This window comes from Phodopus roborovskii, unplaced genomic scaffold (assembly GCF_943737965.1).
Source record: "Phodopus roborovskii unplaced genomic scaffold, PHOROB, whole genome shotgun sequence".
Taxonomy (NCBI): Eukaryota; Metazoa; Chordata; class Mammalia; order Rodentia; family Cricetidae; genus Phodopus; species Phodopus roborovskii.
Genome location: NW_026126417.1, coordinates 5,283,303 through 5,301,453, shown reverse-complemented (window position 1 = coordinate 5,301,453; position 18,151 = coordinate 5,283,303). Strand labels below are relative to the sequence as shown.

Sequence of the window (18,151 nt, the reverse complement as noted above, 5' to 3'; positions counted from 1 at the left end):
TTCAGGACTTAGGCATGAGATGTGTGCGAGTTCAGATTTTGTTTCAGAAAAGAAAATGTACCTAAGACAAATCCAGTGATGAGCTATATAATCTAAACAGTTCAGAAAAACATTTTTCTTTGGCCTGGCCTGTGGAAAATGTGTTGAAGCTCACCTTACCCCAGGTGGATGGTGGAGGGCTGGATAATCAGTGTGGAAACTGAGCTTCCCAGTTGTATAAGCCACATTGTTGGCATCAATTTTGTCCTGTACTTGCCAAGTGTGCCTGCAAAATACAAGAAACATGTGTTTTAAAAGTTTGACACTAAGCCAGAGGAAATGTGTTATAATGCTTTTGCTCTGTGAGGGGAAGTGGAAACTTTCCACTTTATGAAATAATTAACATAATCACCAAGAGCCAGAAAAGAGTTTAACCTTTCTCTTAAGTGACTCTTTCAGAACTGGCATTTCTGTATTTCTCCTATCAAGACACAAAAGAACAATACACATAGTCTCTCCTATAGAATTGGTAGAGAGGTGTATATGGGAATATGAGACTTTTTTTTTAAAGATTAGCCCATATGATTTGCTATGGAAAATTCATATAGTAACAAATGAACAATTTAAAAAGTGAACATGTTTGTGGCACTTAGTATGTCTAAATGGTAGCGGCACTACTCAGCATAGTGAATCTAAAACCATTTGGTCATTCATAGCTAAAATTTGTTGAGTGGCTTGAATGAGAATGTCCCCCATAGTCACAGAAACCAGAACATTTGGTCCCCAGTTGATAGTGCTATTTGGGAGGTTTATGAGGCATGGTCTCATTGAAGGTATTATTCTACAAGGGTAGATTTTGAGATCTTAAGACCTCATTCTTGCTCTTTTCTCTAAGCTCCGAGCTTCTTGTTCTTGCCACCATGCCTGCTGATGATACCACAGCGGATTATTATCCCTCTAGAACTGGAAGCTCAAATAATCCTTTCTTCTGTAAGTTGCTTTGTTTATGGTGTCTTATTACAGCAATAGAAAAGTGACAGTTTAAAGCTCTTGTCTAAGTGTACAGTTTCTTCTCATTCTGTTCTCTTCTAGATCCTTGAGAACCACTGACCTGCTCTCTGTCTTTATGTATTTACCTATTTTGAATATTTAATACACGAGAGATAGTACAGTGTTTGTCCTTTTGTGCCTGACGTTTTTTTCAATCTGCATAATGTTTTCAAGATCTATTCATGGTGTTAGAGCACATTTTATCCCATCACTTTCCTTTATTGCTGAAACACCTACTGTGTTCTGCTGGGTGGCTAAATCCTGCATTACTTGTATGGAGAGACCACAAAGTGCTTATCTATTTTTCATTGGTGTATCCATTTGGGCTGTCTCTGCTTTTTGGTTGTTACATGCAGTGCCAGTCTGGACACATGTGTACATGTACATATTTGAGCACCTGTTTCTAGTTTTTAAAATATATCAATAAGAGAACAATGGAAGGTCATATACGTTGTTTTTCTGTGTTATATCTTTGAGGAATGGCCTAATTTTCTGTAACAGCTGTACCATTTTGTTTTTTTTGAAATCCCTCACATCCATACCTAGACTTTACTGTGCCTGGGTTTAGAAACATTGTTATCATTGTATACCCTTTTAATGTTGTGTTATTATGGCTTTGATTTGTATCTTCCTAATGACTAATTATAATGAATATTTCATAATGTGCATGCTGGGCATTTATGCATCTTTGGAAAATTATCTATCCAAATTTCTTATTTTTAGAATGAGTTATATTTTTTGTTAAATCACAATAGTTCATTATATAGCTAGGATTCCAGGCAATTGTCATAAATCTGATTTGTGAAAACTTTCATATATTGATAGATTTTTTTGCATTTTTTTGTAATTGTAAAGATTTATTTATAATATGTATGTATGTATGTATGTATTTCTGAGTATGAGCACCATTTGCATGTAGTGCTTTCAGGGCCAGAAGTGGGCATCAAGTCACCTGGAACTTGAGTTACAGGTGGTTGAGAACTTCCCAGCTTGAGTGTTTGGAGCTGAATCTGTGTCCATGGCAAGAGCGGTCAGTATTCTTTACTGTGCTGTCTCTCCAGCTCCAAGTGAATGAATGCCTTTTGATGCTCATAGGTTTTTAATGTTTGTGGAATCCAACTTATCTGTCTTTTCTGTGTTGGACACACTTTTGGTAGAGTAGCTACAAATCCATTTCTCAAGCCATGATCATTAAAATTTACCTGTGTGTTCTCTTCTAAGAATTTTATTGATTTATATTTTATTTTTAGCTCATTGATTCATTTTGGTTACTTTTTTGTGAGAGAGTCTTAGACAGAGGATCCAATTTCTTTTTTTTTTCCTTGAATCAGTTGGCCATAAGGAACAGGTTTATTTCTGAACTCAATAATTCATTTTCTTTCCAAGTAGCACCCCATAGTGATTATCATAAATTAGCTTTGTCTATTTGTAGCTCCTTGAAATTTATATAAACTTGGTTTTCAGTCTATAAAAGAGAAGGGCAATCTTGGTGGAGATTTTGTTGACTATGTAATCTGGCCTGGGTAGAATTAACATCTTACAACAGATTTTTATAACATCTTTAACATCTATTAACATCTTACATATTTCTATAAGAATACAAGGCATTCTTTCATTTATTTAAGACAATTTATTTCAAGGATGCTTTATATTCTAATTGTATGAGTTTTACTTCCTTGGTTACATTTATTATTTGATATTTTATTCACCTAGATTCTATTTTAAATTTCAGGTGGCTAAATTTACTTTTCAGATTGCTCATTGTTGGTATGTGTAGCTACAGTTAAGTTTTACTTGTTCTTCTTGTACCCTGCAACTTTGCTGATTTGAATTATTATATGTGTTATTAGATTTTGTAGATTTCATTTTCTTTCTTTTTTTCTTAACAATATACTTATTATCTATCATCTATCTATCTAATCTATTCTAGTCTACCTATCATTATCTATTTAGCTATAATCTACCTATCTTCTATCATCTATCAGTATCCTATTTATCTCCATATCCTATTTATCTGACAACCAGAAATATATTTAACAGTGGTGGCAAAAGCAAGCTTCTTTGATTTATTCCTTTTCCAAATGGAAAATGATCAACTTTTACTATACTATTGAAATTACTACTTAGGTGACAAAATAAAAATGGAAAGTCTTACACATAACCTGTCCCAGTCATAATCATTGATATGGTAGTCTTCCTCAATCACAACTAAAGATTATCTCAGTTGAAACCATTGCTCATTGATTTGGCCAGGCTAGTTGCCAGCTTGCTCCTGTCTCTACTTTCTGAACGCTAGAATTGCTAGCAAGCCACTATGCCCACACAACATTCATATCAATCCTGGGATCTGATTGCTGGCCATTATGCTTACACAGCAATTGCTTTATCTGCTGAGCCTTGCCTCTCTTTTAAATCTCCTCTCTATAGGTTTTTTTCTTCAAACTGCTCTCTCAATTTAGTGTTTGGAGAACTATGGGATTTTGACATATAGGGAATCCCTGTTTGGACTTTAACTGTATACTCGAGGTGAATTCATGCTGCCATTCAACACATTCCCCTGTTTTCTGTACCACCAGAAAATTAACAACTAAAGCAGAGGATTGGGACTTAAGATAAAAGCATAACAGACCTGGGAAATGTATGGCTAGGAACACAGTATCTGATTTTCTTTTGGGCTACAGCCTTGTCTGCATAGATAACTAAAAGATATTGACTGTTAACACAGTAAGTCAGTTGGGGCATGGCGGTGAAATTAGGGGAGGACTCTCATTCTAGAATAGTTGAGTTTAAGAAGTCTGTAGTATGGTATGGGATCAAGTAATCATAAATTTTAGAGATCGACTCAACAAGTCTCCATTACATGACATAGCTTCTTTCTGAAGAACTGTCTCCACATTGAGCAATACATCACCCACAACAACAAAGGGAAGACAGTTGTACAGGTAACAGTTCAGGAGAAGAATAAGCGGTTTTAGAAATCTATGAGTTATAGTGTTGAAATGGAGCTTTAAAACCAAAAGTTCAGGTTTCTCTCCTTTTTCATAGCTTTTTGTTTTTAATGTTTAATTGCTTGTAAAACTAGCAACAGAACAATGTGAGGTTTTTGAGGAAGAAAACCAAATAAGCAGTAAGATAACATAGTACTGATAACCCCTGCCAGGTAGACATGACCTTTTAAAGATGGAAAGTATCATATTTTCCTCTTTTTTTTAAAAAGCTTTATTTTAGCCAGGTATGGTGGCTCACATCTTTAATCACTGAACTTTAAAATCAGAATCTCTGAGTTTAAGGCCAGCTTGCTCTACACAGTGAGACCATCTCTTGAAAACAAAACAAACAGATCTATTTTTATTATCTCTAGGGATATGTGCACAGGTGCACATGTGTGCAGAGTTCTGCAGAGACCAGCAGAGGTTATCAGATCTTCTGGAGCTGGAGTTACATGAACTTGTGTGCCATGTGAGTTAGGAGCTGGGCTCTTCCTTTGGAAGAGGAGCATGAGCTCTTAATCTTAATTGCTATCTCTCCAGACACACAGTTTTCTATTATGTAGTTTTTCCTAGTTCTAACCACTTCTAATGAGACAGTAGTCTTTAATAAAATGGTTCAATATGTGAAGAATAACCTCCATCAGAAATATGGAATGGTATATTTAGAAAATAAAAAGAATCCATAAGTAAATACTAAACTATAATCAGTGAGAAATCAAATATATGCAGCAGGCAATGTGTTTAGGTTTCTAGGAGATAAAAAGAGGTACATTTAAAAGTTAAGAAAAGAGGGCTAGAGAGAGAGCTCCTCGGTGGTTAAGAGCACTGACTGCTCTTGCAGAGGACCTAGGTTCTGCTCCCAACACCCACATCTGGTGGTTAACAACTCCAGTTCCAGTGGATGGCAATAAGTAGGGCTGAATGCTTGAATGCATGCACTATGGGAGTCTCATAAGGGAGCACTCAAGACAAAGGAAGAGAACAAGTAGAGAAGAAAACAAACAAACAAACAAACAAAACAAAAAACAACCCGACATTTCAAAAGGAAAACTTGTCACTGTTCATTGAAGAACTGACCCCAGAACAACACACAGCAAAATGTGGCATGTGAAATGAGCAGACTTCAAAGAAAAAAAAAACTCTCACTATCCAGGTAGATATATCACATTACTCACAAGGAAACAAAATCTGATTACCAATAAAACTCTCCCAACTTGTTAAACATGAGTGAACCAAGAATTCTTTATTTAGCCAGGCCAATTTTCTAGCAGAAGAAGCCTTAAGCTGCTGTCAACATTCAAGAATTCAGAGAATATTGTTCCCATGGGTCTTTCCTGAGATATTTACAAGAGGCTGGGGTTCAGAAAAGCAAAATTAAAACAGGTCCAGTGACAAAGATGCTGTGCTAAGCAGCAAATTTATATTTACTCACACTAATGATATAAGATAAAAAAAAAACAAGTAAACTCAGGAAGCTGAGAAAGTGAATAGTAGTAGTGCCAAGGAATGCACATGTGGATTGACAACACTAACCCAGGACATCAAGGAGGCAAACACTGTGGTCCCAGAAGTTTGGTTTAGCTCAAGATTTATGGATGGGGTTTGAGGTGGCCGCAGTGTTCAATTGTTTGACCTGAACTGTGTTTAAGAATGCTTGCATGGTGGTAATTCTTTCAGCTGTGCATTTATTTTATGTGACTTTTCTATGACTATGTTATACTATACCAAGTGAACTCAGTACTGAGGAGTACATGATGGTTACTATGAAGTAAGGGTTGAAGGAAGGGGGAGACATTGATTAAAATACAAAATTGCTGAGAGATGGCTCAGCAGTTAGGGGCACTGGCTGCTCTTGCAGAGGACCCAGGTTTGGTTCCTAGCACCCACATGGTGTCTACTAACTGTCTATAACTCCACTTACCGGGGATTAGATGCTCTCTTCCATCCTCTAGGTACACACACACACACATACACACACACACACACACACACACATATGCAAAATCTTGTACACATAAAAACAAGCAAATAAATCTAAAAGTCAAATACAACTTTTCAGTTATAATAGATTTCCATTACTTTCACTACATTTGTTCATGTGTGTATACAGTTTGCTGAGGCATAAATTATCAAGTATATCCAGCTTGCATGTACATACATACATACACACACACACACACACAAGGTGTGGAGGTGAATATGTAAACTAGTTTCTTGTATTAACCATTTCAAAGTGTATACATTTATCACAACATTACATATGCTAAATTTATTAATTTCAAAAATCGTTGGAAAGAATAAAATTTCAGTTTTTTAAATTTTTATTTATTTATTTTTAAGACAGGATTTCTCTGTGTAATTCTGTAGACAAGGCTGGCCTCAGACTCATGGAGATCTTCCTGCCTCTGCCTCCTGAGTGCTGGGATTAAAGGTGGGTGTCACCACTGCCCAGGCTATGTATTTTTGTTGTTTATTTTGAGGCAGGGTTTCTCTGTGTAGTCCTGCTTTCTTGAAACTCACTCTGTAGTCAGGCTGGCCTGAATCTCACAGAAATCAGTCTGCTTCTGCCTCTCAAATGCTGGAATTAAAGATGTGAGCCACTTCCACCTGGCAGATTTTTTTAAAAAACACTTTTTTAAATGAAGATAGGTAGGAATAGAAAGTGGCTTGCCACCTGCAAAATTTTGTAACTCTATAAATAAGAGTTACAAAAATTTATTTCAAAGGAATTCTGAAAGGCCTTTTTATCAAAGACTAAAAATTCAATGCACTGCGAAACAGAATAGGGTAACTCTACTGCAAATGTGGTGTGTATGAGTGTGTGTGTGAGAAAGAAAGAGAAAGTGTATGAATATGGGTGTGTGTGTGTGAATTAGGTATGAGTATATGAGAGTGTGTGTATATGTGTGTGAGAGTGTGTGATTATGTTAGAGTATGTGTGTGCTTATATGTTAAGTGTGTGAGAGAATGTGTGTGGGTGTGTATAAATTATGTATGAATATTTGTGAATAGGTGTGTGAATGTGTGTGGGAATGTATTTGTGTATGTGAGACAGTGTGTGTATATGTGTGTGTAAATAGGTGTGAATATGTGAGAGGGTGTGTATATGAGAGAGAGAGAGAGAGAGAGAGAGAGAGAGAGAGAGAGAGAGAGAGAGAGAGAGAGAGAGAGAGAGAGAGAGAGAGAGTCTAGATATGTGTGAACGCCAGAGGTCAAAGTCAGGTATCATCTTAATCACTTTCCATCTATTTTACTGAGAAAGGGTCCTCCATTTAACCTTGAGCTCAAAGCTTCAGCAGGACTGACTAGCAAGCAAGCTTCGGGCATCCTTGTGCCTCTGCCTTCCCAAAATGAGCATTATAGGTGTGTGCTTTCATATTTTTTTTTGTGGGATCTGGGGATCTGAGCTCAGGTCCTCATGCTTGTTCAGCAATAATTTTACCATCTTCCCAGCCCCAGAAACCAGATTTGACAGCCAAAAATTGCAGTGCAAACCATTCAGGAAATAAAGCTGCCATGGTAGAATGCTGCAAAGATAGAAAGGTGTCTGTTAGGGCAAGTAACCCTGCGTTTGCAACCCGATTCCAGTGCCTCAGATTCTTTCCTGTAAAATGGCGATGATAATAATAATAATAATTACTAGACTTGTGAGGACTCAAAATACTGATTGCAGAGAACCAAGTTGAATACTTAAATGATAAAAATGCTCAAATTACTCATTTATCTCCTTGCCTCAGTGACAACAGCTTGTCCTGACTGCATAGACAGCAACTGAGGTGGCCATGGGCACCAGAGCAATTGTGGAGAAGTGACTGCCTACACAGACCATCGCACACATTTCTTCAAATGATTTCTAAGGAGCGCAAGACACAGAAATTACTTTTCCTTCCATTTATGAGATGACCTCATAGTCAAGTGGTTTTGCTGGCAGCAACATTAATTACTGTGAAATTTAATACCACAAAGGGAACCCCAGGGGCTGGCTCTTGGCAAAAATCATGAGGTCACAATGGCTGCAGGAACAGAACTCATTGTTATCCTGCCTAAGAAACCCTAGTACTCGCTAGGATACTCACTTTCAAGGCTTTCCTCCTACTCAATCGTTATAGTCAGTGCTACAGTTAAAATAACTCATTATGAAGTACCAGTGGTTCAGTGTTTTTCAAAGTAGGATAGGATTACAACTAAATTCAGAACTCAGACAAGTTTTCTTTGTTTGCCTCTCAAGTCTGAATTGCTTCTAGGTTGGTTTCCATACACCACAACTATTTTTATTCAAGACAGGCTATATAGCCACCCCCATCCCTTGCCTAGGTTGTTTCTGGGAGAGACATTTCAACAAAATGGGTTAGCTCGTTTTTTTCTTTCCCGTTTCATTCCCACACTTTAGAATTGTTTTCCTGGTAACATGCGTGTCAACCATGCTAATGGTGGGGGAAGATGAGTAAGGGAATGGGTGTCTGGGCTGTGACTATCTCACTCCTGTATCCACAGTCTCTAACACAACCCCGTGTGTGAAATGTTGCTGGGCTGTTTCACAGATGTCTTTTGAAACACCAGCAGAAGACCAGTGGATGCTGGGAAGGTCCTTCTCTTGAGATCCCCAGATGCCATTTCAGTGATCTAGTTCTTAGCTGCTATGGCTGGTGCACTTGACAGATAGCCCACTAGAAACATTTATTTATTTATCATTTATTTTTGCTTGATTTTATTCATCGGATGAGGTCTGCAAGCAAGGCGCTTGTGCAGATGTGAAACTGGGCAGTACTTGCAGTGTTTTATTCTCTTTCCAGCAAACTTTCATCCTAGGATCTCAGAAGATGCAGTGGGGATTAAAACACTCAGCAGAAAAGAGGCAAAGATATGGGAAATTATATGACAGGCTTAGCTGGACTTCTCACTTACAAGTAGCACAAAGCAAATCTGTGATTAAACTCTCTGTTTGTTCTGGGGAGAGCTCTCTGGGAACTAATTTAATGTGGATGCCCTGGAGTGTTTAGGCCTTTGTTTCTAAAGTCTTTGGAGAAAGTATTGCAAAGCATTTCTGTTTTTTGACCATAAAGGGCCCCTGTCAGTGTTATTTAGCAATAAGATAACATTTGACAAACATCAAGATCCTGTTTATTTTTCCCTGTTTCTCTCTGTGCCTCATCTTATTCCTGAAGTTAGCTTCAGAATGTTTTCAAATTCAAGTCATTGTTCATGCAGTCTAGCCCTTATGTATGCTAATTGCTCACCCCAGCAAATAAAATAGTTTCAGAAAAGCAAAAACCCAGAACTATAAATCTGCAATTTTGGCTTCACTCTGGAAAGTAGTCTAGCTAGCTGTGGTTAAAAGCCTTTACCCTTTCTCTTCTACTTTCTGGTGAAGAGTACTATGAGGAACTCATAAAGTTAACTTTTGAATAAAGACAGACAGGTGTCAATAATGCTAAGAAAGAAGTTTTAAATTCTTGCTGAAAATCTTTAGGATCAAAACTCACTTAGCAGAAGTTTGTGTGTCAGACATTGAATTGTTATTAATGATGCGATCCTGATCAGGTCACCATGTTGACTAGTAAGGTACTCAATATGAACACGGCAGTGATAGATACACCTTTATTTCAAATGTGACCCTGACTAGTACAGTCACAGCAGGGTAGGTGTATTTGCTAATTGCTCAAACTGGACCACTTTCCCCTTAATTCTTTTCCTCTCTTGTTTTGTGACATACAAATACATTTATGTAAATAGTGATAACCTGACGTAGCCAGTCAGTTTATGTAGTCACACAATTAGTAAAAAAAAAAAAAAAAAAAAAAAAAAAGGAATTTACTGGGTTTAATTTTTTTTCATTATATGAGATCATTCAGATTTCTCAGTAAATAAAATAATAGTTTTAAATACCGAACAAACTAGCAAATAATCAATAGGGATAGCTTACAACTTTTATACTGAGCTTGTTATAATTAAAACCAGACTATTCAACAAAAAAGCAAAAATTATTTTATGTTATAAATTAATAGAGGAAATAATTTACAGTTTTTCTTTTCTCATTTGGGTGAGAAATAATTAGATGCTCTTTCTATCATAATGCCTGTGCTTGAGAAGAAAGTACTGGTAATAATCTCCTGGAGCAGGGCTTGGCTGAGGAAGATGCCTTCCCTGCAGCTCATGAGGCTTCAAGATCAAGGAGCAGGCACCAGGAATGGTTGTTGGAAGGGAGGATGAAAAAGCTTATCTGGCTAAGTTAGGAAGGCAAGAAGAGGAAAATCAATCAATCAATCAATCAATCAATCAATCAATCAATCAATCAATCAATCAATCAAATAGCCCCAATAAACAGAACAAACATAATGTAACAAAAAACAAAACCAACCCTAAAAGGTTTGGCACCAGTGTCTGTTAAGAGAATAACAGATAGGGGATGGAAAAAGCAAGAGGCATGTGTCACTTGAAAAAGAGTTGGGGAAGAAGCAACTCTGAGCAAGAAACAGAGATGACCATGGCTGCTGTTATCTCTCAGAGGCTATCTGCAGTATAGTCCCTAAGCTGCTCCTAAAAACCGGACATTGATTACCCACAATTTTCATGGACAGGAGCTCTGAATATCGGTGGCAATAAGATACAGATGTCTTAGTTTAGTCTGTCGAAGGCATGAGCTGGAATGGGATGTGTCTGAGTTGGAATAATGTGGGGTGAGGAAGAGATGAAACATAACATCAAATAGTCAATTAAATAGGTACTTATGAATGTCATACATACTTACATATGGTAGCATACATAAATTAAATTAGGAGTATCTGTGTGTCTGTGTGGGTTTATGCACATGCATACAGGTCCCCATGGAGTTCAATGATGGCTGTTGAGTTTCCTGAGCTGGAGATGGTTGTGAGCTACCCAACAACATAGGTGCTGGAAACCAAATTCTGGCACTATTCAAGAATAGTAACCATTGAACAATCTTACCACCCCCTAACTTTAATGTCTTTAAGGGCCATCTTGTTTTTACTTTGATTCTACTTTGGATTACTTTGCACTATATTGAAAGAGCATAATTTGAACATAAATTGAAATTGAAGTCTGATCTTTGGTGTCAATGGAATTTTTATTTGTTTAGATTATTTAGAGAAAGCTAACTGAAGTGTTTATATAGAAAACATCATTTTCTATAAGATAAAACTCAAGCCCAGTTTAGAAGAGATGCCTAGCCTAGTTTCTTATATACACTGATATTCAAGAAAGACATTCTGTTTCATTGGCAACAATTGTTTCTTTAGGATTTACCATATAGGATACACTCTTCATATTCTAATTTATAATCATGGAAGATGGCACTATTCAGAAAAAAAGTATAGCTTAGAATGACTGGGTTAAATTATGTTTTAAAGTTAAAATAAATTCTTTGATAATAATTTTTTTATATATCCCAAAAGGGCTTCTGTGAGTTCAATAATTTATTTTTGTTGGTACAAGAGGAGTAAGAGTCTTTGTCTCTATCCTTTATAAAATGAATTGCTCTAAATCAAGATTTAAATCTTGAAAAGATTACCTTTTTTAACATCCTTATTCTTTATTCCAGGAAAGCTTTTATTATTGGGGTATTAGTGCTGTTGAGTGTTGCACATGGTCACATGAAAACTATATTGTCTAGAAGATGGGCTGACAGACTGACTGGCAGAATAATGACAAGCATATGAAAAAATGCAGATGTAGAAACTGACATGTCCTTTGTCCTCAAATTGATTGTCATTTTGATTTAGTTGAAAGGGAGTTTATGATCATGAAATGCTACAATAACTACATTATTCTTCTGCTATTCAGTAGCCTTTTAAAAACTTTTAGGCATAAATTTGTAATTAAGCATTTACCTCTGTCTAGTATATACGAAGAATGTATGAATAGCTATAATCTGTTGTTTTTTATTTTACAAACCAATTAAGTGTTGAGATGATAACCTAGAGCTAAAACTAGTTATTCTCAATATTCTCTAAAATAGCTATTCTAGGTGTTTCTTAAGCATTTAAAATTTTCCAAGCTAGTAACGCAATTTAAATTGAAAAGATCGGGGGGGGGGGTACTTATTTTAGAAGAATATAATAAGGGACTTTTGTAACTTATGTCAGTAAGAGTTCAGAGGTTACAAGGCACTCAAAATTTTATTATGTATGTAGAAGAGTACCTTCCTATCAACTAGAAGTTCCTAATTTTGATTGTACATGGGAATCATCTGCTGAGTTCTTACAGACCTGATGCAGATGTCAAATATCATTCATCTTAAAGAAGCTCTGAAGATAGGACCCAGATATCTGAAGTCTTAAAATGGCCTACTCTAACTTGTTGCTCAGGCTGAGCAATACTATTTTAGGTGCCCTTTAGAACACTAATGAAAGTCTTATGTCACCCAAACTCCAATATCTCTTTCCCACATTCCTGAGAAGGGGAGCAGAAAAGAGGATAACATTAAAGAAAATATTCAAGTTATCCCATTTTCTTAACACCAACAGTAACATCCAATTCTCAAATAGACAAACAAAACAAAAGCAGCATGACAACAAAACTCTGTGAGACTTACAGAGTTTAGAGAATCAAAACTTGCAGAAAATGTGGAGGAAAATCTGTGGGGACAGTTGTGAGGTGTCAAGAAAGGGATATCTTGACATATGTGCAGTGTGACATATTTTGGGAAGATTTAATTATCCTGGGAAGGTGTGGCAGGATAGAATAAACCACACTGGGCTGGGTGGGAAGGTCTTGGAAAAATAGAATTAGGTGATGTACCAGGTCTGATTTGTTTTGACAACGGACCTTTATTATTTATTCCAAAAAATTTCACAATATTAGATCAGTGGCCAAGTTATTAAGCCCCTTTATAAGATCTGTAGAAACAAAACAAAAGAAATGTCAAACTGTAAATCAGGATTAAGATTCTGACCCCCAGTTAGATGGGTGAGTGGTTGGGTGGATCTAGGAACCTCCGAAAAGATCATTCAAACTGGTCAGTATTATGAAATTGTGAAACGCATTGGAATAGACTCAAATATTTGTTGTTCATAAATGAAAACTAAGCAAAATGACTTGCAAGAGATTTATTTTGAGGTGTTCTGTTTAGTTCATTCTCAGCACCTATTCGTGTATTTTCTTTGTGTCATTAACAATGAAGAAGAGGCAAGCCTAGATTTATAATTTGCCTCTTTTATTATTACTCATGTGAATTTGGATTACAAATTAGTTCTTTGAGTTTTATACTTCTTCCTACAAATTGGAACATAATCTCTATTTCAGAAACTTTAAAGAAATTAAAGAAAAATATACCAGAGGCTCTTAATAATTTCAAATACTTTGTTCTCATTCACTGATCTATGATTATTGCAATCACCACAATAGTATAAGCTTTGAACATGAAAGAACTATACACATTTATATAAAGAAAATGTACTAGTAGTATAAGTAATCCATATGCTAAGGGATGGGAATAGGTTGTCTATATCCAAATATGACATAGCCTTTTGCTATGATAAAGTTACTAAAATGATTGAAAGTAGATGTCCAAATGTTCCCGATCATCTTCGCATCTTACTTTCCACTAGGGACAATATAATCCTATTATGTCACAGCATTGTAGCTCTGCAGAGGGAGAAGACTTCAGCAAATGATACAAGGTGCTGCCTGTTTATGCTCAATAGATTTGTGGCCTGCTAGGTTTAGGCTGTAGTGTTGTTAGATCAGGTGTTTCAAGAAAAGATTAGTCCACATAAATTTCAGGCCTCTTAGTTTTTAAAGTATTGGTAACTAATTCTATTTTCCTTCAATATCTTATGGGCCAAACCAAACACATCTGAGGGAGACTGTGTGCTACTGGTGTGTAAATGTTGGCTTGTGAAGGTCACTTTCACTTTTAACGCTCTTTACAATGTGAGCACAAGAATGGTTGCATTTATTCTATAATCAAAGCCCACTCCAACTTGGGAACAGATGCAACTGTATTTGTGATGGCAGAAGCCAAAACATCTGAAGACTCACCCATAGAATGTGAGGTACAAGAAGCCAATCCTTTTCCCAAGTTTTGTGATCTCTCCACATTTGTCAGCTGCTCCAGTGAGTCTCACAATGCCCACTTTCTTGAGGCTGGAGAGCCATTTGTATGCATGCTCATCTTCTTTTAGCACATCTTCAAAATTCAGAGTAGGCAACTGGAGCTCTGAGCCCCAGTACTGGCATTCTGTGGATTAAAAATTAAATAAAATAAAAAAAAATCTAGATGATCTCATTTTCAGACAAGACAACAACCTTGAAGGAATACACAGTTCCTTGGAGATGATCTTTGATTTGCTAAATGTTGGGCATATCAGGAATTCTGGTCACTGGGTCCTTCTTCCTTGGAACTGTGCCTATTATATGCCTTTTGCTTACAATATGTCTGGCCTACAACTGGTATTCAGTATGCCCCATCTATTTGAAGAATGTTGATTAGATAATACAGGAGAGCCCTTGAAATCTATATCATTAAGACTCCTCAACCCAGGCACTGCTTAGAAACAACCATGAGATACTGTGTGCATAACAGGCATCTGATTCCAAATACTGATAAAATTAGGTTTCTGAACTAGAACATTATGACTATTGTGGCAGGAGGGTAAGTACAGATTCTTCTTCCCCTTATTGTGCTTGAAAGCTATCTTGTGACCAAGTGTGTCCCTGGAATGCATAGAGCCTTGAGTGGCAGTGCCAAAGGGGTAAAGGCCAGATGCCTTTCTTTGTTCTCTCATGCATGACAATGAAATGGTTGTAAATACATTTGCTTGAGAAAACAGAAAGGAAAACACATAAAAAATTATGGGCTTGCAAACCACAATTTCCTAAAGGAAGTAGAACTCAAGAGGAATCACTTGCTGACCAATTCACGATCTTTCTCTTTTGTTTCAATTAATTTTTATTTAAATTAATAACAATTTTATTTTACATACTAATCCCGGTTCCCCCTCCCTTCGTCTTCCCATTCTCCCCACCAATCACCCATCACCCCATTCCCCCCCCCCATGCACTCCTCAGGGAGGGTGAGGCCTCCATGGTAATTCTTGAGTGTATTAGCTTCCCAGTAGTTATTAGTTAGCTTTTTTCTTTACACAAGCCTAAATGTATTTTAGAATTTCATAAGACACTTTCAAAGATCTCAGAGTCTATGGAGAACTTGGATACTGGTGATTTAACACAGTGTGGTTGAAGCTATAGTTGAAATGTGTTCAAGATACTGCAAAGGAGCTGATTTCATAGCTGTCTGATGCTTTCTATGATTCCTAATGACTCTTTTATCATACAAGATGTTTCCCAGCTCTATTTCTCATACACCAAATGTTCTAAAAGCCCAAGTTGGTTCTATGTGAAAGAGACTCTTTGCAAATAAACAATACACTGGGTTTTGTTTTTAATGTTGAATTACATAGCTAGTTGTTTCACCATTATTGTTTGTTTATTGCATTTAAAATTTTCAGACTATAGTAACTGAGAAGTTTCTGGAAAGAAGGTGATGGCTGTCATTATTATTGCATAGAAAGGCCATTTGGTTTTTATTGCGGTAAATAAGGATCAGGATAAACAAATAGGCCGAATAGATGTTTATTCAGGGAGAAATAACTTACAACCTAGACAGATGAACACCAGGGAATTCAACCCGATCCTCTCCTGTCCGAGTCAGGCCAGAAAGAGAGAGCACCTTCCTGGCCCCCTCCGACCTCCTTCCTCAGGTCACCTCCGCCCATCGCTCCACCCCCCCAATGGGTGTGGTCAGTGCTACAGAAGGACTACCTCACTACAATTCCCCTTTTAGTCTAAAGAAAAGATTTAGGCTTAATACAAAACTATATACAAAACAGTGAATAACAAGTGTGCTCTAAGAAAAGGAGAATCGAGAACAAAATGACCTACATATCTAGTCCTAGGGTGAGGGCATAATGGAGTTTACAATAGAGTTGTCCTAAGCTGGAAAACGTAAGTCTAGTACCTAATATATCTAACTAGGAAGAGAGAATAATAGTTGTGATAGTTTAATCTTCAACCTCATCAAGACCTGAGAAGGAAATTAACAATGCTAGAGTAGACAGGAAATGTAGATGGACAACTTCCAAAAGGTGCAGCAAGGACAGAAACAGCAAGCCACCTGAACAGTCACCCTAGGTCTCACAGCGACGTTGGTACACCCAGATTTGGCTAAGGCCAAGAGAACTTGACAGACCACAACAACAGCAGGGAAATAGAATGGCTGTCTTACCCTGACTTGGCAAGGTCAAGCAGTCTTTTATATTTGTCTCCTGTAAGTACATAGGACTGCATGTCCAAATCAGTGGTCAAGGTGGGGGCAATTCTATGCCCAACAGGCCATTAGCTGAGGCGAGATTGAACTCCAGCAGGAGCAACAACAGTGTCCAACATATTTTTGGGAAAGTGCACGGTGCTGTCAGGAGCAACAGTGTCTCATGTCAATGGAGTACTAATATTAAAACATTTAAATGCCATGTTCTGTATGTCTATGAAGTGACTGAAGATTAAGCATCTATATCTGACTAATCTCATAGGTACAGGAAATGTGAGTGAAGATAATCTGTAATACTCGGGAACTTAGCTAAAAACACTGATTAAAATTTTCCTGAGTAAAGCAGGAACAAATACTTAAACAATATAACTATTTACATATACCTACATGTAAATCCCTAAAATAGAGGTAGAGTATAAGTGTCAAGACAAGAGGTAGAACTATAAAGGGCAGCAAGATAAATATCCCAAATTGTATCAATATACAAAATGTCTTGAATACAGGAAAAGTATACATACATACATAGAATATGGTAAAAAATAATGTGCATAAAATATTATAAGTGGAAACATTTAACACAATATAACAAAATATAAACTTAATTTTACACATAAGAATAGACAACAATGTAAGCTGTAAAATACTATCTCATTCTTACTCAAATTCTCAAGAAAATAGGCTAATCTACCTATATCCCATCTAAACCATACCTTTACCAACCATTATAGCTTACCACATAAGAATAGACAACAATGTAAGCTGTAAAATACTATCTCATTCTTACTCAAATTCTCAAGAAAATAGGCTAATCTACCTATATCCCATCTAAACCATACCTTTACCAACCATTCCCTATTCCTGTCTAAAAGATAAACCTGAGTGTAAGCATCACCCAATCCCAAATTTTCAGTTAGGAGAAAATTTTCCAAGGCAAAATAATTAGTGTTAATGGGCATACATAATGAAGCTCACCTGGATTATATACAGACACTGAGAATAAATATTGAAAACACTTTAGAGCTTGTGGAATCTCAGAGGAAAATCAGGGAATAATAGAAATATCAGCAGTCTGTGGAAGTAGAGAATCACTGGACATTTTCATATTGGCTTTGCTATTCTATTACTACTCAACTATTCCTATTATTGCCTCAACTACAAGGAATGATTCCTCTATTTTCAAGCTCTGTGGAAATCTCCACAAAGGTTAAGTAATTTATATATGAAGATTTATTTTAATGTTTAGAAAAAAATGTTTCATATTGTAACTAAAGCAGCATAGGCAGAAGTTAACAACACGATACTGTTCAGTAAAATGTTCTGAAGTGATGGAAGTATCTGTGTGCTCCAGTACCAGAGCTACACATTAACCCTTGATATGTGGGTGACAGAACAGGGAAACAGGATTTCATTTATTTGCTTTTAGTTTTTAGCTAAAAGTTGAACCCTTGTATGAAACTTGTATTAGACAAGGCAATATGGGGAGGAAATGGAGGCAGAATGGTGTGCTTTGAATTATTGTTCTGCCTTTCATCAGCATGTTCTTCCTAGGAGTCTGAGTGTCAGCTTAATTTGTTAAACAAAGGTTGCTACACTTTCTCTGCTGGTCTTTTATAGCTGTCATGAGACTGTACAGAGACTCATGGCACACAGTAATTTACATTGCAACAGCTATTTGCTAATCATTTCTAGGAGTTATACAGAATGCTCGATGCTTTCCTATTTTATTTCTTTTATTCTCCATAACAAATATGTGGGGTAGATGATCTTAGTACTAACAAATTATAAATAAGGGGAACAGTACCCCAAGGCAGTGCTAGTTAGTAAGATCCAGGTGACTAATCCC

General features: G+C 36.7%; 1 protein-coding gene across 1 annotated transcript in view; it reads right to left on the bottom strand.

Moving 5' to 3' along the window:
- The window catches only part of Bbox1 (gamma-butyrobetaine hydroxylase 1), a 42,082-nt gene that overhangs the window by 11,051 nt on the left and 12,880 nt on the right, over positions 1–18,151 (bottom strand). The window contains exons 3-4 of the mRNA XM_051183798.1: positions 14,022–14,220; positions 160–265 (exon numbers count right to left, since the gene is read on the bottom strand). Of these exons, the coding sequence (XP_051039755.1) occupies positions 160–265; positions 14,022–14,220 (305 nt within the window). The remainder of the gene's footprint in view (positions 1–159; positions 266–14,021; positions 14,221–18,151) is intronic.